Source organism: Rhinopithecus bieti, unplaced genomic scaffold (assembly GCF_001698545.2).
Source record: "Rhinopithecus bieti isolate Rb0 unplaced genomic scaffold, ASM169854v2 scaffold_15146, whole genome shotgun sequence".
Lineage (NCBI taxonomy): Eukaryota > Metazoa > Chordata > Mammalia > Primates > Cercopithecidae > Rhinopithecus > Rhinopithecus bieti.
Window position 1 is genome coordinate 75,598 of NW_016808195.1, and position 22,356 is coordinate 97,953.

At 42.9% G+C, this 22,356-nt stretch overlaps 1 protein-coding gene and 1 long non-coding RNA gene across 2 annotated transcripts in view; one reads left to right on the forward strand and one right to left on the reverse strand.

The window, feature by feature from the left end:
• Positions 1-2,160: 2,160 nt before the first annotated feature.
• Positions 2,161-17,853, reverse strand: IL12B (interleukin 12B). Its single transcript, XM_017885700.1, has 8 exons — positions 17,818-17,853; positions 14,044-14,131; positions 10,432-10,707; positions 9,764-9,881; positions 7,685-7,899; positions 6,117-6,274; positions 4,065-4,196; positions 2,161-3,482 (listed from the first exon to the last, which is right to left on the reverse strand). Exons 2-7 carry the CDS (start codon positions 14,129-14,131, stop codon positions 4,065-4,067), a joined length of 987 nt encoding a protein of 328 aa, XP_017741189.1. The 5' UTR covers positions 17,818-17,853; the 3' UTR covers positions 2,161-3,482.
• A 1,046-nt stretch (positions 17,854-18,899) lies between these two features.
• The window catches only part of LOC108537934 (uncharacterized), a 31,471-nt gene continuing 28,014 nt past the window's right edge, over positions 18,900-22,356 (forward strand). Inside the window, exons 1-2 of the long non-coding RNA XR_001887954.1 lie at positions 18,900-19,404; positions 20,165-20,386. This is a non-coding gene — a long non-coding RNA (uncharacterized LOC108537934). The remainder of the gene's footprint in view (positions 19,405-20,164; positions 20,387-22,356) is intronic.

Consider the following 22,356-nt stretch of genomic DNA (forward strand, 5'->3'; position numbering starts at 1 on the left):
CCCTCCCCCCTCTTTCTCTCTTTCTCTCTCTCTTTCTCTCTTTCTCTCTCTCTTTCTCTGTTTCTCTCTCTTTCTTTCTTTCTCTCTCTCTCTCTCTCCTTTCTTTCTTTCCTTCTCTCTCTCTCTCTCTCTCTCTCTCTTTCTTTCTTTCTTGTCTCACTCTGTTGCCCAGGCTGGAGTGAAATTGTGTGATCTCTGCTTACTGCAACCTCTGCCTCCTGGGTTCAAGTGATTCTCCTGCCTCAGCCTCCGGAGTAGCTGGGATTATAGGAGTGTACCACCCTGCCCAGCTAGTTTTTGTATTTCTTTTGGTAGAGACGGGGTTTCACCATGTTGACCAGGCTGGTGACAAACTCCTGACCTCAGGTGATCTGCCCACCTCGGCCTCCCAAAATGCTGGGATTACAGGCATGAGCCACAGCGTCTGGCCTGGAGTCTCTAGCTTGAGTTTTTGGATGATGGCTTTCATGCTGGGCACAAGTGTCCTCTGACGCTTCTTGAGATTTTTTTCTGCTCAAGAGAGGAGGAAGGAGGGAAAGCGTGATGCTAGCCATGGCTCTGTTTTTCATCAGAAAAGCCAAAGCTTCTCAGCAACTCTCCCAGCAGAATTTTCTTATATTTCATTGGCCAGGACTGGGTGTTTTGGCTTTACTGGGCAACAAAGGTGGCTGAAAAAGTGGTCGCTAAACTTACAAACATTTACAGCTGAAGAGGGCATCAGGGGAGAAAACAGTTGGGAATGAGTATTGATTGGAAAATCAGCAGGCTGTGTCCAACACTCTGCTCAAAGTCACATGGTTATGTAACAGACTTGTTACATAACCATAGTTGGGACTAGAGTCTGCTCCTCTGATTCCCAGTCCTGAGATCTTTGGCTTAGACATCTAATACATTGTGTAGTGGCTAGATTTACAATAAAAAGGACAGTCCTGGAGACTATCTTTAAAGAAGAAAAACTGCATTGCATGCATTGAAATTTATCGACTGCAAGAGGTCATGTCGCAAAAGCACTGGGCATCATGGGAGCCAGAACATCTCAGCTCTGCCCCAGACTGGCCAGAAATTTGGGGAAAGGTCCCCAGTTCTCAGTGCTTATGAAAAGTGATTATTTATTTTTTAAAATCTGGTTAGTGTTGTTCATTAAATGTCCATTAAATACTTTGGTAACTGTAGATGAAAGACTCTGTAGGGGGATGAACACTTGTTATTAACAACCGTATGCTGTCAAGTGTGGGCTTATGACACGGGACCATATGCTCCAAAGGTTGGAGTAGAATGACAGAAGCCACCCAGCATTCCTCTAGGCCAGGAGCATAGGGGCATAGGGCTCCAGGGGATGCTGAAAATCAGGAATGTAAACAAACACCCCTTTTGTAATTACCCTGCCATTGCAAGGAAGCCTGAATGTGCACACTTGGATTTTTGGGATAGCAGGAAATTGGAGTGCATTCCCTAAGATCCCACCATCTGCTCCTTCCGTGGGAAGCACCAAGGGGAATTGGCAGGCCCTGTCCATTCTTTAGCCCAAAGCTGGCACCCTTTCTTCTCTGACGAGTCTTCCTGGATGGTGCTGGGTTACACAGATCCTTCTTTTTCATTCTCACCCCAGGATACCATATACCCTGAACATTTCAGCGTTTAATGGTAGTGAAGTTAACTTTTCATCCTTGTCTTATAAGCAGTGTCAGGAGTGGGCACTGTTTGGGAGACACAATGCAAGGCTTTTTGAAACTTCCCAACCCCGAGGGTGAGCACATGTCCATATATAGGGCAAACCCTCAATAAATACTAGAGCTGGACCTAAGAGCTGAGATGTCCATGGCTGCACCAGGTTAGAGTTTTATTTCATGATTCTGGGGAAACCAGTAGAGTCGATTCCAGGATAGAGGGTGGAAGAAGTGAGAGCATCCACCCCTAAAAAAGGCACAATGCAGCTCAGTGCCCTTGCTAAGGATCCTTCCTGGTCAGATTACAGGGACATCCCCCAAAGTCAGGAAGACACTGACTTTGGAAATACTATAAGGGGAAAGAGTGACTCTGCAAAATTTGGAATGGGATCACTTCAAGAAAGGGCAATTCTTAAATGACAGGGGAAGAAATGCACCCCTGGTAGACTTGCAAGCAGAGTACTCAAATCAGCTGAGAATGCCCAAAATATGGTTACAAAGAAGTTTTTATTAGTTCAGCCTCAGAATGCAAAAATAAATAAATAAATAAATAAACAGAAAACAAATGTAATCACTTTACAGAAAGCACATACATTAGTTAAAAGTAGCACCTTCATGGAGTCATACTTTCTGGTCATAATTGTGTATCAGGCTCACTCATGCTAATGAGAAAGGGATTCCAGATTTTCTGTGCATCTGTCTGCTTCTCACATGGCTGTGAAGAAGCCATCTGCAATTCTGACAATTTTATGTCCTTAGCCATAACTACTTGTCCTCTCTCTCTTGAATCTTAAGATCTTTTTGCCTTCCAGACACTTACGGTGTTTCTGTGCCATCCCCCTGTGTATTTTAGAGAGGTGGGGGTGAGGACTGCCATTGAAGCTAAACCTGAATTTTAATTTCAATCTTATTATTATTATTTTTTTTAGACAGGGTCTCATTCTGTCACCTAGGCTGGTATGCAGTGGCACAATCATGGCTCACAGTAGCCTTGACCTCCTGGGCTCAAGGGATCCTCCTGCCTCATCCTCTTGAATAGCTGGGACCACAAGCATGGGCCACCATGCCTGGCTAATTGTTAATTTTTTTGTAGAGACGGGGGTCTTGTTATGTTTCCCAGGCTGGTCAATCATTTTTTTCTAGCCCTTTTAAAATTTAGGCATCCAAAGATTAAACTTGCTTAGAAGTGCAAGTGGCCCTAAATTGCTTTATCAACACCATCTCCAGGAAGTCTTCACAGACATGGGAACTAGCATCTTGTTCTCCAGGATCTTCTCAACAGGTTTGCATTGTCAGGTTTCCATTTAAGTATCTCTTGTGTTCCCATCCATCACAAGTATATGATGGCACTGGTATCAGAACACTGCCTTCTTCCCGATTGTCATAAAACTGATGTACTTGCAGGCTTGCTTGAAAAGTTGTCAGTATAAATAAAATTAAATTCACATTTTGCGTAGTAGGGACTGATCCTGATGGACTGGGTCATGAGAGTATGAAACATTCACTACATCCTGGCACACAAATGTTAAAATAACAGTAATACATTAATAAATACATAAATTACTTAAATATTTAAATAGCATGAAGGCCCATGGCAACTTGAGAGCTAGAAAATCTATACATAAATTAGCTGATTGTTTCAATGAGCATTTAGCATCTACCTATACGAATAAAGCAAAGATATCATTGTGATCCTAAAAAAAAACTTTTAAAGCAAATCAGAAAATATCTTTTTGGGTCTATTCCATTGTGTCTTTAAATGTTTTGCTTAATATCTTCCACTTTTCCTCCAATTTTTCATCCTGGGATCACAACCTGGAAAAGAATGCCAAAAGTCTATGTGGGGTGACATTGCAACAGCAAACTCTTCTTATTTCTCACAACACATCATCCTGGACAAGAGGGTTTTGGGGATTTCATGCCAGAAGGCCTAGGCCTTCCTTCTGTGGCCTGGAATTTGGCTGGTACCACACTTGCCAGAGGCTTTCTTGAGAGTTTTCTTAAAAGAATATCTGATTGTGTTACTTCCTTGCTGAAAACCCTTCAGTGGGTTTCAGGGCCCAGGGCTCCCAGAACAAGGTTCTGAGTCCTGCAAGCTTGCAAGTCCTCCATGCTCTGCCTCCTGGCTACCTCTCTCTCTTCTTTGCCTTTCTCTTTAGGAGGCCAGAACCCAGGTCTGTTTTCTTTCCTGCAATATCCCTGTGGCCAGCACAGTGTCTTACATAACACAGGCACCAAATAAATATCTGTTAGTGAATAAATGTATGTTTCTGATTCTGGCAACTGGGTGCCGGCCACCCCATCCCCCTTCCCTCTCCAACGCAGCCCCCAATCATATCCCTGCACCCAGGTGTACTGAGAGTGCAGGTCTGGACTGGGCTTTGAGGGCCTGCTCACCTAACTGCAGGGCACAGATGCCCATTCGCTCCAAGATGAGCTGTAGTAGCGGTCCTGGGCCTGCACGCTAAAGCTGGCATTTTTGCGGCAGATGACCGTGGCTGAGGTCTTGTCTGTGAAGATTCTATCTTTCTGCAAAAGAGAAGGAAAGCTGTGAAGGCCCCTTGGCAACATAGTCACAGGGTAAGCCAAGCCTCTTTCTGCAACGCATACTCCCCCAAAACAAGTCCATCTTGGTCTTAAGACACTACGCTTGCAATTCACAGAGGAGTGCGTAGAACTTGCACCACCTACTGGCAGACACTCCACATATAGGTGCAGCTTTTGTACTTTGTAAGCCCTTGAGAGAGAAATCGTTTGACCCAGCTTTCATCTTTCTAGCACAGTTGCCTTGCCTCAAGGCCCCATGGCCAGTCACCCAGTCCTGAGCTGATGGTGAGAGAGAGACAGATTTGCTCTATCCATCCCTGAGATATTCAGAAATACCATATCCTGATCATTTCATCAGAAAACTTGCCTTCAAATCCTTTCACTGCTACTTAATAGCTGTGTAACTTCAGGAAAATATCTTAGGTTCTCTGTGTCTGTTTCCTCACTTATAAATAGGGATGACAATAATGCCTACTTCATAGAATTGTAGAAGTTCAAGGTAAAAATCATGTCAAACTGTTAGCAAGTCTTTAGCACATAGGAAGCACTCAATATCACCTATTAATCATACAGATCTTAAATAGGGAAAGTACTTGCCAAGACATAAAATAATATTTAGATAAATATCTATTCCAGAATAGCCTCCCCACCTAATTTTTTTCCCAGAGAGTAACTAGCTCACTGAATTTCTACCACATGCTAAATGTTAGGCTGAATTAGGGCTTTGTCCATTGATTTTAAAAGTGGGGTCAAAAGAGTCTGGGGCTGTACAAAAGGGCCTCTGGAACCTTGCAGTAGGCAAAGGAATTCTGCCGTAAGGCGAGGAAGCTGAGAAGCCAATATCTTAGCCTCTGTAAATGTAGATATTCTGTTTAATAAAATAATTTTATAATATCTGGAACAGCCAGGAGCTATCTATTTTGGGGGTAATATCTCTTGCCTGTCCTATCATTCACTACATGGACTCAGTTAAAACAGCAATTTTAGACTTCTGAAGCCCAGGTCTCCTCTATCAGGACTGATTCTGAGTGCCAAGATCAATGACCAATATCAGAGGTGGTGGGGTGGTTAGGTGCATGGCCTTTCTGTCTGGCAGATTGAGTTTGTGTCCTGGTTTTGTCATTTCCGAGCTGGGTGACCTTGGGAAAGGCACTTAACCTCTCTGAGTCTTCAATCACTTGTGAAATGATGATAATACTACTGGCTACCAACCACCCTTTTCTTGGGGTTGGGCTACTGTTCAATGAGCACATAGTGAGGGCAGTGCTGCTAACACCTACACAAAATTCCTGCATCAGCTACAGCGTTGCTTTACCTTGCCACAGTTTCTGGACAAAAGGAAAACCTCTTTTTCAGAAAAGGGGTAAAAAAGCAAGAATAACACCAGCTGCCTTTGTTGGGTTAATTTTGTAGATTAAGTGAAATAAACATGGAAAACCCTTGGCACAGTTCTAGACACATAGAAAAGTGCTAAAAAAAAGTAATTATGCATCACATAATAACATTTCAGTCAAAGAAGGATCACATATATGATCAGTGGTCCTATATTGTTATAATATTGCATTTTTGCTGTATCTTTTCTATTTAGATATACAAACCATTGTGTTGTAATTGCCTACAGTATTCAGTACAGGAACACGCTGTACAGGTTTGCAGCCTAGGAGCAACAGGCTAGATCATAAAGCCCAGATGTGTGGTAGGCTATAGCATCTAGGTTTGTGTGGGTACACCATATATGTTTGCACAATGATACAACTGCCTAACGATGAATTTCACAGAATGTATCCCTGTTGTTAAGTGATACATGGATGTAGTTGTTATTATCATCATTCATCTTCTCACTTTATGGTGGGTCTCCATAAAACTGACCAAGGAATATACTGCACCTGAATCACTTCTTACCTTTTCTCTCTTGCTCTTGCCCTGGACCTGAATGCAGAATGTCAGGGAGAAGTAGGAATGTGGAGTACTCCAGGTGTCAGGGTACTCCCAGCTGACCTCCACCTGCCGAGAATTCTTTAATGGCTTCAGCTGCAAGTTCTTGGGTGGGTCGGGTTTGACTGTGGAAGAGGATAAACATGCTTTATTCTACTAATAAGGCTTCGGAGTTCAGTGGTTTCAGCTTATGATCTCCTTTGCACCTTTGATCAGCTCTGAGTCCGCTGGATAGTTACTTAACTTCTGTGAGCACCTGGCTGGCACGTGTGCGGCACCTCTGCTGCAGGTGCTCACGCCGCTGACTATGGAAGGCAGTCACTCTCAATGGCCACATCTCAGATCCACATTTGTTGCAGGATCTGAGAGATGCTCAGAATCCTCATCACTGAACAATCAGATGGGACTGCACAGTGAGAAGACCTCTGCTTTAATGGTTATGGGCCATGCACTGAAGGACCACCCTGTGCTAATCCCTCACTTTGCACTGAACATGGAACTGAGGCGAGCCTCTCCCTGGGGATGAGAAGATAGATTTTCTATTTACTGCCCCTTTTTTTTTTGTCTTTTCATAGCTTTTGGTGCTGACATGTCTGGGAGCAGTTATAGTCAATTGTCTCTATGCTCAATGTGCTTGTTTATTCCATAAATACCGAGCACCCATTATGTTCCAGCCACTGGACTATGCATGAAGGATACAGCAGTGAGTTTCACAAAGACTCCTTCCTCAATTAGGTCTTCTAGATAAGAGGAGGGGGAGATATGCTAGGGTATGTGGTTGGGCTCTGTAGGCCTGGCGCTGCTCCACACAAAGATCACAGCTCCTAGTAGGTCCTTCGCAAATATGCTTCCCTCTGTTCTTAACACAACTGACATCTTTCCTTTTGGTGTCAGCTAAATGTCACTTCCTCATAGAGGCCTTCCTTGGCCACCCTATGTGAACTAGACCCCACCCACCAAGTACAAACCCTCCATAAGTTTTGAAGCAAGTTCTCTGATTCTGTTACACTTTATCATGCTGCCTGGTCCATGAATAAATAGTAAAGGAAATGACTTACAGTGAAATCCCTATCTGCCAATTAAGACAAATAGATGTCCATTTTGGAAGGGTTTAAATTCTAAGAAAGAAGTCCCTTTTCAAATGCTAAGGAAAGATTGGTTGGGAATAATTGCCACTAGTAGGGAAGCCCTGGTTCTGAATATGAATATTAGGCTTGATTAGGCTCTGGGATTCATCATGGAAACTATCTGGCAGCTGAATCAAAGTGCAGCAAAGAGCAGCTCTAGTGGAGCGGATCTGGATTAGAACTGCTAGCTGTAAGATCTGAGATCTGGGGCAAGTTGCTTACCTTTTCTAAGACTCAATATCCTCCTCCTTAAAATGGAGATAATAGTATCTACATTGTATTTTGTTTTTGGATGCAGAATAAAAGAGATAATGCTTGTCAACCACCTACCCCAGTGCATGGGGCATTGTGAACATGTGACAAATGGTATCTTTCTTTATGGAGCACATATAATCATCCAGCACTCACTGATGTCCCTGATGAAGAAGCTGCTGGTGTAGTTTTCATACTTGAGCTTGTGAATGGCATCCACCATGACCTCAATAGGCAGCCTCTCCTCAGCGGCTGGGCAGGCACTGTCCTCCTGGCACTCCACTGAGTACTCATACTCCTTGTTGTCCCCTCTGACCCTCTCTGGAGAGAGTGTAGGGGCTCCGCACGTCACCCCTTGGGGGTTAGAAGAGCTGAAGTCAAAGACAGAAATTAGCCTGTGTTACACATTAGGGAGAGTGATTGTAGCCAGTAAGGCAGGTAAGGCCTCAACTGTTGTCCAAGGACACAGTTTCTCCAACTGGGCTGATTTCTACCCAGAAGGTAAGAAACCACCCTCCCCAGGAGAAAAAGGTTAGCTTCAAGAGCACTTACATGTCTCTGGACTAAATGAATATGGAAGTTTTTGTGTGTTTGTTTGTTTGTTTTAGATCTAGAATCCCTGATTATTAAACCCCTTTGTTAAAACTTAAATTCATTTTCCCATTTTAATTATAAAATCAATACACGAATCAATACACACTAATTATAAAAGTAAAGATGATAAAGATCCATATAAAGGAAAGAAATATATGCCTCTTTCAGCCTTAACTGCTCTCCACAGGTATAAGTACTAATAATAGCTTGTTGTATCCTTCCAGACCTTCCTTTTCTTTTCTTTCTTTCTCTCTCTCTCTTTTTTTTTTTAAAGAGACAAGGTCTTGCTCTGTCACCCAGGCTGGAGTGCGGTGGTGGGATGAGACCTCACTGCAGCCTCAAACTCCTAGGCTCAAGTGATCCCCTCCCTCTGCCTCCCAAGTAGCTGGGACTACAGGTGTGTGCCACCACACCCACCTAATTTTTTTATTTTTAGTATGCTGAGACGGGGGTCTCACTATGTTGGCTAGGCTGGTCTTGAACTCCTGGCCTCAAGTAATCATTCTGCCTCAGCCTTCCAAAGAGTTAGGATTACAGGTGTGAGCCACTGTGCCTGTCCAGAACTTTTTCAATGAATATTCAAGATAATTGTATATCCACATTATATATATATATATATATAAAATACATTATATATATAATCCATGTAATATATATCTCCACATTATATATATCCACTATATATATTTTACCTATAAATATTCATATGGATTTTATTTTTATGAACTAGGATCAAATTGTATACATATGATTATGTAACTACCCTTTTCCCCTCTGAACATATTATGGGGAGCTCTCCATGACAAAACATATAGGTTGGGTTATCCATTTCAATGACTGCACATTAAACCAGAGTATAGTGTACCATGTTTTATTTAACCATTCCTCTGCTGATTATGTCTTTATGCACTTGGAGAAACATTTCTTTAGTAAGCATTTTCCTTTTAAAGATGAAAAAGTGAGACCCCAATGCTTAATTTACTCAGTGAAATAATAGTAAATTCAGGATGGTCACCTGGGGTTTGCTTAGGTGATGATTAAAGTAAGTCACATGGGGGTTAACGCATAGGTCTTGTATTTATTTTATTTATTCCCTAAGAAATTGCTTTCTTAGGGAAAGTCCAAGTGCATTGGAGCAACAGCGAACTTCAGATTAGTGGTGTCAGCAGAAGTAAAAGGAGTTGAGGTGGCCCTGGGAAAATTTCGAGAGGCCTCATCGAGTTCTGGAGTCTGCTTCAGGGCCCCTAAGATCTACACCCTGGAGCTCTTGTTTTTATTTTTGACTCCAGGTGCAATTTCAGCAAGTCATTTGTAGCTTTGAATTCTCCTTTTATCCCTTTCTTTGGTGCTATGAGCCATCAGAAAGCATGGCCAGGCAATTTGGATGAGTGGGTTTAAACACAGCAGAGACTATTCTCAGTTCCCAATAATATCCTGCCCTAACACATATATTATTCAAGCGATTGGCTAAAATCTCCATGTTCTTTCTTCAGTGTAGACAAGGAAGGGCGGTTGAAAAAATATGGGTTTGACTTTGTTTTTCACTTTTTCATTAACTGATGGGTCACTGAGAGATTGCCCTTAATTTCTTAATGAAATAGTTCTAGCAAAATGCTGAGAAACCAGAGCAGTTTCACTCACCCTCTGCTGCTTTTGATACTGAATGTCAGATCAGTACTGATTGTCGTCAGCCACCAGCAGGTGAAACGTCCAGAATAATTTTTGGCTTCACATCTTAGAAAGGTCTTATTTTTGGGTTCTGGATTTGAAAAGAACAAAAATTCAATATTTAGGAGTTTTTTGCAGAAAGGTTTTGATTGTGATGAATTACGGGTCACCAGATGGTACAGGGTGAAGTTCTTCCACGCGTTCCCTCTTGGGTAGCTCCATCAGGATTGGGAGGGTCTCCTAGTAGGGTGTTGATTCTGCAGAGTACACTACACACCTAACATGCCCAGCAGAGGCATTCATTTTTTGAAGGCTATCACCCCAGTGCAGAGCGATACACTATTGGTTAATTTCCATTAGCCATTAAATAATACCACCATTATTTAAAGAAAACATTAGGCTAAGCATTCAGACTGACCATGAAACTCCCTTAATATGAGATTTTGATGGTTAATAACCCAAAGGGTCCAGGAAAGCAAAGGAAAATGGAGGTTAACATCAATAAGAGACTTGATATTAATTCATTAACTACACTTATCATGACTTGGCTTTTCAATTTGTTGTTGTTGTTGTTGTTGTTGTTGTTGTTATCTCTTATGGGCGAAAGAGAAAATTGATACTATCCAAGGGCATAGAATTACCTTTCTGGTCCTTTAAAATATCAGTGGACCAAATTCCATCTTCCTTTTTGTGAAGCAGCAGGAGCGAATGGCTTAGAGCCTCGCCTCCTTTGTGACAGGTGTACTGGCCAGCATCTCCAAACTCTTTGACTTGGATGGTCAGGGTTTTGCCAGAGCCTAAGACCTCACCACTCTGGTCCAAGGTCCAGGTGATACCATCTTCTTCAGGGGTGTCACAGGTGAGGACCACCATTTCTCCAGGGGCATCCGGGTACCAATCCAATTCTACAACATAAACTGGAATGCACAGGAAGTAAAGAACCAGGCTGTAAGCTCCAGGAACTCTGGGGACTGTGTTTCATTAACCCTTTGGGCATCCCCACTGCCTAAACACAACCTTTTTCACAACAAGTATTTGACAAATGCTTGCTGAGATGATCTCAAGGCATTAGACCCTGCTTGGGCTCAAGGTCATGGAAAAGAGAAACAAAGAGTTTTATAGCTGCCATCAACTCATTGACTGGAAGGCTGCCTTTAATAGTAACCTTTTGTTATTCAGCAAATTGGAAACACCTTAATATACCAAAAACTGCAAACAGCACAAGACTGTTTGCCAAAGGTCTAGGGTAGAGAAACTTCCAGCACAATTTCAGTTTCATAAAGAATACGGCAGAGTACAATATTTAGCAGAATAACATAGTGGTTAAAAGCTCAGAGTGTCGAGAACAACTAACCAAGACTGTAATCCTGTCTCCACTAACCAGCTGGGGGATTTGGAACAAGGTACTTAATTATCATGAGCCTCAGTTTCCTCACCTGTAAAATGATAATAATAACAGTATCTGCCATACATTTGACTGAGGATTAAATGAAAAAAAAAAAAAAGCATGTAAAGTACTTAGCACAGTGTCTGCCACACAGTAAATTCTGTGTTAGTTATTGTTATTTATAGACTGAAGAGTCAGCCAGCTGTACAGAGAAACTCTCTTAACAATTTTCCATGGATATTTAAGGATTTAGTTTCCTCTGTTTTAAATTACCAATGGAGATTTTCATTCTCTCTGTATTAGTATTATTGTTTTTAGCTATCTTACACTCTTATGAAGCAATCCAGTAGATCTTAGTCTTCCCATTTAATGAAGAAGGGTACTGAGGCCAAGGATCTAAGTGTGGTCACATCAAGTCAGAAGTACAAGGGCTACATCACAGACCTTTTGTCTCTTGGCTTTGCAAGGGATGCCTAATGCTGGTGTCTAAACTGGCCTTTGAGGAATGACTTAGCATAGTATTTCAGAGTGTGTTATAGCAAAGCTTCATTCATGTTTTTATCCATGCATAAATTATTAACTGAATAGAATTGTTTAATGTAGTAGTTCCCAAAGCATGATCGATGAAACACCATCAGCAGCACCACCTAGGAATGGATCAGAAATGCAAATTCTCAGCTGCTGAATCAGAATCTTTGGGATGGATTCAGTCATTTGGTTTTTAAGCTCTCCAGATGATGTTGATGCCTGCTCAAGTTTATGAGTCACAGTGGTTGAGAGCCTGGATTTTGGAGTGACAGAGGCCTGGATTTAGAAGCAGCTCTAGCCCTTACTCCAGTCTTGTGGCATTTGGCAAGACATTCAACTACTCTAAGCCTCAGTGTCATCATCTTTAAAATAAGAAAAATATTAACCCTTGCTTTAGAAGGTCGATATGTGGATTCTATAAGCTTATTGACATAAGAGTTTAACACAGTGCCCTTACATGCTTTATAAATGGTGGTTCTTGTTATTGGCCTCCGGATGTAAAGCATTGTAGAATATATAAAGTTTTCACTTTACATCAATTAGATTATAAGAACTGAATGGATCACAAAAATAAGAGGTCAAAAGCATTTGGGGTCCAACTCTGGGGAAATGATTAGCTGTGCTGATGTAAAACCATGTGGCACGTTTGACTTTTTCTAGTTTTTTTTGTCCCCCTGACACCTGAACAGCATGGTTACTTTCCTGTCCCAACTGAGGCTCGGAAGCCCTAGAAGACATTTGCTCAACAGCAGGGTAAACAGCTGCAGGAGGAAAGCTGAAGAGGAGCATCAAGAACCTGGCACTTAGCCTCACTGCATCGTCTGCCCTCCTGTCACACCTCGGAGTGTTTCTTGCATTGATTTTCTGGAATTTCTGTGGTTTACCAAATCAGAAGTCACTAAGGGGTCAAATATGCCAGGGCCAAGGTTCCTGAGCTCACTAACAATCCCAGGGTTGGAAGGGATCTGCCATATACCCCTGGCTCAGGCCTTTGGCTTTACTTAAGAGAGTGTCTAAATCTCTGAAACCCTCATGTAGAAGGGGTGGCTGGATTGCTGTCTTCCCAAAATTCTTGAGAAGAGAGGAGTGGTCCCAAATTTCTTTCAGGTACCCATTTCAAGATGGTACTCTCCAGAATATCAAAAGATTATTTCTGATCATCAACTGAAACCTTTTCATCCTGAATTTATGTCCATTTCCTCTTATTCAGCTCTCCAAAGACCCAGGAAAAAATTACTTCATGTCCTTGTAAAAACTTTTTCACAAATTTAAGTGCACCGGCTTTGAAGCACGACAGAAATGGGATCAAGTCCCTGTTCTACCCTTACCAGGTTTGTGACATTGGGCAAGTTACTTAATCTCTCTGGCCTGAGTTTCCAGCATCTATAAAATGGGATACAGACAGTCTCTACTTCATATGGGTCTTGTGAGAATTAAGTGAGACACTGCCCTCAATAAACACGAACTATTATTTTATACAATTAAAGATAGTAATTGCCAACATCATGATGTTGGCTTCAGTGATAAACATCTGAGGGTCTTTCAGGTACAGCCAACGACCAGAATGCACATTTACTGAGTGTGAGATCCTAGAAGGATGGGCAGAAACCTTTATTTTACCATTAACTATTCTATTAGTCAACTAATAATTTTTACTGATCATTGGGATAATAAAAAGTATCTCTTGAATTATGAGAGATATTTTAAACAACCAAAATAGTAACACTAGCTGACATTTACTTTCATTTTTCTATCTGTTGAGTTGTATTTTGCATTCATTAACCCATTGAATAAACCATGTGGTAGGCATCCGCTTTGTAACATCCAGTTTACAGTTGAGGAAATTCAGGATTAGAGGTGACCCAGCTCAAAGTCACATAACCAATCATTGACAGACCTAGGGCTTGAACCCAAGTCAATGTGAGTCTGAATCCTATGCTCCCCCCAAAGTGTTTGGTCAGAGGTAAGTCATCACAGTGCCAACTGAGGGGGCAGTATCATGTGGTGGAATGAGAAATGAACACAGTTGTTATACTTTGCAAATCCTCCACTTTGGAATTTTAATTGTGTGAAACAGCTGGTTTTTAGTAATACTATAAAATATCATATGTCTTTTCCTACCATAGTGTACCAATGTCATCCAATGTGAAAACCAAACAATATAGATACCATCAAGGTGGAAAAGAGAGATACGGCATTGCATTTTCCCAGAGTGATGGCTTTCTCTAGAGGACCCAGTGCATGGTTGCCTATTTCAGTTTGATTTCCCACCAGTGGCTGCCCAGGAGTCCTGGCTTAGAAGTGGGGCCTCCACGGAGAATAATGAGAGGCTGGTTACCGTCTTTCTTCAGTTCCCATATGGCCATGAGGGGAGATGCCAGAAAAACCAGGGAAAACCAAGAGATGACCAGCTGCTGGTGACACATCTATAAGAAGGGAGAGAAGCAGGGGGAAGAGAAGGAGGAAAAGAGAAGGAAGAGGAAGGAAAAAGAGAAGAAAGAATGTCAATAATTCTTGTTACCTTTGTGAACCATATACACATTCTAGCTACTTTTTCTTAAAAAATAAAATCTTGATTCTCCCCTTTCTTCTCCATACTGTCAAGCAAATACTAAGTAAATTACAGGAGTTCTATGGCAGTCTCTGGGGAAGAACATCTCCAAATAGAGAACCATAGGGTATTTGGGGCTCTGGAGCTGAAAGAGACCTAAGGCAAGCCGTCTGATACAATCCTCTTATTTTTAAGATGAGAAACTTAAAGCTTATAGAAGGAATGTGGCTTTCTGGATCAACATCTAGCAGTTGTTTATTTAGTGCTTACTACATAAAGAGCACTGGGCTAGAAGCAGTTGAGAGAGAAAAAAAGGGCTTACCTGGATCCCGCTTCCTAGGAGCAAATACTTTTACTCAATAAATATTTATTAAGTCAGTGTGTTAGATGCCTCCCCGCCAGCTGGGGAGATGAGCCACACATCTGCATCACGGCAGCACAAGGCAGTGTGTGCTGGGACACCCAGAGCTGAAGGACTTGGGTTAGGGACAGGAAAGGTAACACAGAGGCAAACCTTCAAGTTCTGGCAACGACCTGGTCACCAGCCCTTGCTGTAGGGGTTTAGCTTCTCTTGTTCTCCAAGTTCAAAGATTACTCTCTCCCACATAGAGAACCTACCTAGTGGTTCTAAAATTTGAGTGACTGTCAGGATAACCTGGAAGCATTGCTACAACAGACAGCTGAGTCCCACCCCGAGAGTGTCTCATTCAGCAGGGATGAGGGCCTGAGAATATGCATTTCTAGAAAGTTTCCAGGTGAAGCAGATGCTGCTGGCGCTGAGACCACACCTTGAGAACCACTGGTTTAACCCATGTTCAGGGTCCAGAACCCCTGCAAATCAAAGTGTTCATTGGGAAAAGACCACAACAGATTGATATATCCACCATGAAATAATGAAATGCATAATTTTGTGTTAAATCAGCCACCATCTGATATAGAAACCAGTCTAGGTTAGTATCCAGAGTTTATGAAAATCTTCAGATTGCAACAATGACATGCCACTTACAAATGAGGTAGAGATGATTATTGAAACATTCTGAAACAACTCCATTCACCTTGCAGAGCACCCATGGTCTGGAGGAACACAGGTTCTGAAACCACTGTTTTAAATTATATGAAGGGCAATGCTCAACTGTTACAGCCAAATACCTTAAAAATGAGCATTCCTGGGTTAGGTGGCTGAACATTGACAAATCACAGCTTTGTCAGAACTGCTGCTCACCCTAGGGGGACCTTGCTATGTACTTTTTTTCTTATAAAGTTTGTGAGTGGCAGAGACAGGACTAGAAGTCAAGTCTTCTTAGACACTGCTCAGTGCTGTCACCGCAGCATGAAGTTTTAGGGGCATGGCTATCACTTCAGTCTAGGTTATGACTGTAGCAAAGTACTAGCTGGCACAGGGCACCAGTGAGTACATTCACAGGCTTGAAGTTAAACAGACACAGGCTTGAATTTTGGCCAAGTTACTCTCTGAGCCTCAGTCTCTTCATCTATAAAAAGGACATAATACTTATCTCAAAGGCTTGTTGGGAAAGGCAATAAGACAACATATTATAGAAGGCAACCAATAACATATTAGCTTGAACCTAGAGGAAGAGGTGAGGGAACAATTTGGTATTTCTGTGTTTTATATATCATGGATAGTAAAAAAAAAAAAAGTCATTCCAGGCAGTAGGGAAATGCACACAGAGGTACTGCAATTACATGGGCCTGTAAAACCCAGAGGCTGGCACACTGGAAGGGAAACAGTGGAGATTCCTGGTATCTCCTGGTGATTCCTTTATACCCACTTACGCTGAGGTTTTCCCACTAGCTGTGTGCCCAGCCCTTCCTCTGCATGGCTCAGAGGCATTTGACAATCTCAGGTGAACTGCATTTCAGGGTCAAGGGAACCCTGGCCATGGTTCTAAGAAACAACTCCCATTTTAGTATCACCTACATTTGAAACCACAGAGCACTGTCCAGGAGAGGTGATGGTGGCGGATCACCTCCTTTGGCTCTGGCCGATCAGCTGATACTAGGCAGCGCCATCCCTCAGCCCACATTTCCTCAGCATGGTAAGTTTGAGAGTCTTGAGGATTAAAACAAATTTTTGTGTGTGCAGTTTCATAGGTTTTCTAAATTCTTGAAACCCTTGCATGAAGGACAAAGGGACCCCACGTTACACACTCCTACTTCCTGGGGTATGCTAAGGGCTTCCCAACACTGGTGCCAACATCAGCATGCCAATGACACTTGGGTGGGCATCTCTTTTTCAAGTTTTATTTTGTTTGTTACCATTAATTAGAAAAGGGAGTTATTATTAAAAAATAAAAAGATATAGTCACAGATGGCATGGGTGGCACATGCAAAGAGCCCCAGTTTGAGGGCCAGGCAGACTTCTAGAACTGTCATCCCAGCTCTTCCACTTATTAGCTATGTGACTCTGGGTGAGTCACTTGGTCTCTTTAAGCCCCACACTCTTGATCTGTAAAATGGGCATGCTACTGTAGTAAGGAGTTAGCAACATAATTCATGTAAAGTGTCATGGTGCCTAGATGAAGTCAGGACCCACTGTTTGCTCCCCTCCTCCCATAGCATTTACTACAATGGCAACAATACAGTCTCTTTTTTACTGTTTGTCTTCTCTGCCACACTGAGTGAACTCTCTTATGCCATGGATCATGTCTATCTTGTTTCACACTTTATCCCCAGAGTCCAGCATAGAGGGATTCCCTGACTTATTAGTAGAATGAAGGAATGTACGGAAATCGTACAATTTCAGACTCCAGTAAAACAAACTCTAAGAGGTTACCCACATTCCATCTAGTATCTTGAAATTCCTTGTTTGAAAAAGTGGGTCATCACCTGGGGGTTAGTAATGCCTTTGTTAAAATGGCATTGTTGTTGCACACAATTTTACCTGGGCAAGTATCAGATACCAGTACAGTAAAGGTTATTTTTTTCCCCCCTTCTCACAGATTTAAAAACTTTTCAGGAAGTAATAACAGCTTTTCATGTTTTAAGTGGGGCCAAAGTTAGTTACTCCACAAGAATGGGGAACCCAGCTATCAATTTGGTTGATATCACAACTGACGATCAAGACCATCACAAATATGGGAGCAAGTCTGATTTGGAACATTGTTATAAGATATAATTACGAATTCAATTACTTTAAGGAATGCATGAAAGGCTTTTTTAAGAGTTTCAATAGTAAGGCAGGCACCACTCACTTTAGCTCTATACAATCCTTTCACTGACGGGCATTAATATTTAGGAATATACTTTTATACATCAATACATACCATTTCAAAATAAAACAAACATTTCCATAAAATATGCATACACACAGATCTTGCTATACAGTTATTATTAGTTGGTTTTTAAAATGGACACTGTACATCAGTCCCCAAAGTACTAAGTTTTCACTAATGTTCCAGCATGTGACTCACCAGGGATGCTTCCAGGAATCCACCAACTCCCTGCTGCCAGGTGCTGGGGTAGCACACTAACGGTTTCTACACCTGGACAGCTGCAGGCCCACAGGGAGGGCAGGGAGGAAGGGGCTTGGGAAGTGCTTACCTTGCTCTGGGCAGGATGTAGAGTCCAATGGCCGTGAAACAGATGTTGTTTCTTCTGCTGCTGTTGCTGTTACTGGAGCTTATATACTCTACTCCTTTATGATGGAAACTTAAACTAGAAACTGACTTGTTGCAACATTATAAACAACTCTCAAAACCTTCTGGGGGAATTTCAAGAAGTTCCTTTTTTGTCTGTCTCTCTGTGTGTGTATCAATAACGAGGAGGGAACGTAGACATCAAAATCCCAGGTAATGAACTAAGAGGAAATGACTTTTGGGTGGGGAAAAAGGAAGGAGATGGAGATGCTAATTTCTTTGGGTTTACATCATGGCCAAGGTGCTTAGAGACAGCACTAGGCAGCCTCCCTGGGTTCCACAGATCGAGGAAGAAGGAAGGCCAAGGGGCGGTCAGATGGGAGGCTGAGTTCTTGTCAGGATGGAGCAACTGTATGCCCAAGGGCTTAAAAGCAAAATCCTGGTTCTTCCCAAGTCGGAGAGGATGAGATGAAGGGCAAAGGGTTTAGTACATCTGGGGCACCTTCCTCCACATTAGTCCTTTAATTTCAGAAACATATTATTTACCACCCATCTTGGCTCCATGCACCTCTGCCCACATTCCCCGAGTGGGAACACACGCGTGCACACACACACCCATGCACATTCATACAGACACAACCCCCGGGAGATGATAAAACTGGGTGTACCACTAACAAGACTCAAATATGTGCACATCCTGTGCTCATAGGTACTCGCTCATAGGGGCGGATGGGAGCAGAAAGTGAAATACCCTCAAGGAGGCATACAGACAACCACACTCAAGACACCCCTCTTGGGCACCCAGACTCCATCCTCATTTCATTTGCACACAAATCTATGGCCCTAGGGCCTCCACGCAGATGCACAGGAATAGCGGAATAAAGATATCTCTCGTGGTGGAATTTCAAGGTGCCAAGAGGTATGCAAAAGTGTACACTGGTGTGGACCCCCCCATCCCCCGCCCAGTCTGCACGTGAACAGGAACACGTACCTGCACGTATACCAGGTACAAGCAGACAGATGCGGGCCATCCCCAGAGCCGCCGACAGAGGTCGCTGCGAGACGGTACCCGCGTCCTGGAGTCCACCCGCACCCCGGAGTCCCACCGCGCCCCGGAGTCCACCCGCGCGGGTCCACTTCTCCATCTCTGCTTTCGACCCCGGCCCCTGCAGCGGGGGAAGTTCCTGGGGCGGTGGCTGGGACCAGGCCGGGTTTTAGGCGGGTGCAGATTTCCGGGCTAACTTTCCTCGCCGTCTCAGCGCGGGGAGGGGGAAATGGGAAACCCGGGCGAGAGCAGCGGAGCTTCCCAGCCGCACACTTCCTCCCTCCAGCCGTTTGTCCCGGCCGGGGAGGGCCCTGGCAGCCAAGCCGGCAGTCCCACTGGTTATCCGACCCTGTGCTCTGGCGGGGGGTGGAGACCTTACCTCCAGCTCAGAGTGCCTCCTCCCATCCCCTGTGTCCTCTAGGCCTCCCCAGACTTTGCCTTTTAGCCTTCCAGTGAAACAAGTTCTGTATCCAAGATATACAATTAAGTGGACAAAGCAGATTGCAGGTATGTTGTTTGTATGACACCATTTGTGGGGTGTGAGTGTGTGTGTATATGTGTAAGTGCACCTGCACTTTTCACAACTGGTATCTCTGTGGCATATGTAACAACTGAGGGAGGGGCTTTTTGTAAACATGTATTAATTTCCTCCCATCCGTCACTGAAGTGTACTGAACAGAAAACTTTATATGAAATTGATGTGAAGTAGTTTCACTAATTTATTTACAGTGGCTGCACCACTACAGATGAGTCCTTGTGCCCCCCCCATAAATAAATACATGTATAAGACAAATAAGGTTCAAAATGACACAAATATTTTATTCATGTGTTCATAAAAGCACCTTCAAAATTAAAAAACAAACAAACAAAACCGTAACGTAAAGTCTCAGTAAAAATCCAGCACCAGTTATGCAAAAGAAGCTTCAAAGTGTGCCGTGATCCTCCCTTTTCTGTTCAGATTGCAGCCCAAAAGCTAGTCCGATATGAAAGGGCCCCCAGTGTTCACCTCCACCAGGGACAAGTAATAGGGTTTTAAGAGGATAGGCTCTGGAGTTAGAGAGCTGGATATTCACACCTGCAAGTTACTTACCTTCGTTAAGCCTGAGTTCCTCACATCTGTAAAATCGGGTTAATTATAGTGCCTGATCTTAGGACTGGTGTGAAGATTAATGAGATACGATGGGATGCAGTTAAAGTAACATCCTGGCTGGATGTTTAATGAATGGCTGCTTGCACTTATTTATTTTGTTATCCTATCGTGTCCCAGAAGGTCTTTTGGTAGCTCACAAGGGGACATCAAAGATGACAAAGAGGAGTGGAAGAAGACAGAGAGAATCAATGTGAGGAGCCTGGAACAGGGCTCTGAATTGTCCTCCCACAATGAAATCACTTGGCTAGAGCTGAGCCACGAATTTGACTCTGAGCATCTAGGATGAAAAAGAAGAACTGGCATCTATGCCATCTCTGCCCCTCGGGACTGACTACTTTGGTAAGTCCAGTTCACCCACAGAGGAAGTAGTTCTCGTACTTTCTCTGCATATAACAACAAAATTCAGGCTCTTGGGGCTGATGCTCGGGGATCGTGATTCAGATATGGGATTGGGCTCAGGAACCTGCATTTTAACAGTGGAGGTTCTAATGTGGTCACTGGCAGGTTGTTCTAATGTGGAGGCCACAGCCCAGATACAACCTATGCTTCACTCATCTCTGGACACCCTGCACGGCCAGCCAGCGTTCTGGTAATAACAGCCGAATGCCCATTGACCTGATTTTGGAGAAGAGGTTTATCAACATGTCCCACTTCACAATCCAGACCCTGACCCCAGGCAAAATGAACCAATACCCATACGCTTTCTATGGCTTACCCTATGGACGAGGAAGGTCTGCTGACAGAGGGCATGCTGAGCTGCAAGGTTAATGTGACTGATGATTAAGCTGTGAGATGGAGGAAACCCCCTAAAAACCAAAAATAACTTCAAGAATTTTTTTGGCCACAAAAACGTATTTTCTCCTAGAAGAATGCTTTGATCATCTAGTACACATTTCAAATAAAGGAGAAGCTATGTGTACTTATAACAATTAAAATGTTTAGAAGATTACATAAGCAATACTTGCATGCATCCTACTGTAAAAACTTCAAACAATACAAATATACATAGAATACAACGTCGAAGCCCTGATTCCTGTGGCTTCCAGAGGTTACCATTGCCAGCATTCCTGCAGAGCTTCTCAATGCTTCTCTATGTATTTATATCTATCTGGCTGTATAAATGGGATCATACTGTACATATTGTTCGGCAAATTGCTCTTTTCTTGCAACAGTCTATTTTGTATTCAGTCACTTGCGGTGACTTGCTAGAGGTCACTTGAACAGATTTCACATCTGCGTCAATTAGGTTGCCCTGGGTGTAGTTTTCCAAGGAGCTCTGCAGTTCCAGGCATCAATCCACTAAGGATTGATGACATCTGGAATAAGAAAGGTCTATCTTTTCCTGTTTATGTCTCTTAGGAGCAAATAATTTGCCCTACAAGCTCCCATAGCCTTTTCATGAAGTCTTGCTTATCACCTGTATACCACTCCCTGACAAGGAGAATGGGCTTATTACAAGGAAAATGATAGACAAGGCAGGTTTGCCCTACTAGGTGGAAAGTGGTAGGCCATTGAGAGTCATGAAACCACCCTCACAGGGTTGACAAGAATTGCATGCTGGGTTCTGGACAGAAATATAGTTATAATTAAGCATTAATTAGGCTGCACGTTGGCCCACTTCCTTGTTGCTCAAAGTCACGTAGCACTAGATCCTGACCATTTGCATCCGCATGATTCCTATAGATAGGATTTCTGACATTAGGGTAATAAGATTTTGTAGGAATTGATTTGTATCCTTATTGTTCCTTTAGATGGGATCTCTGACATTACAATCATAACGTTTTTGTTTAAGAATCACTTAAGCTGTTTTTCAGGTCCCCAATTCTACCCCATTTCAGTTTGAAAACCCCCACAAAGAAAGGAGATCAGCATGAAAATACAGCTTCACCCTGTCCCATGACTTCACCCTGCACTCTTCAACCAATCAACCATCTCCAACACATCAGCCCACTCCCAAACTCTTGAAAACCCTATCACCAAATGCCACAAGGAGATAGATTTAAGGTTTTTTCCTGTCTCCTCATTCAGTGACCCTACAATGAAACCTCTTTCTTGCTGCAACCTGGCCTCTCGGCGTATTGACTTGCAGTGTGCAATGGGCAATGAACCTATTATGGATACAGTCATATGTGTCTGTTAGGTGAGCCCAAGTGATTTGTGTGGCCAGTGAAGTGCAGAAATAGGACAATTGTGTGGATAATGAAAACTAAGGCATCTTCCTTCAAATGGTCAGTTGCTTTTGAAAAGGATACTTCTAGCCTAGGGGTATGGGAAGTAGCTTCTACCTCCTGCCTCATAGATACATGCTC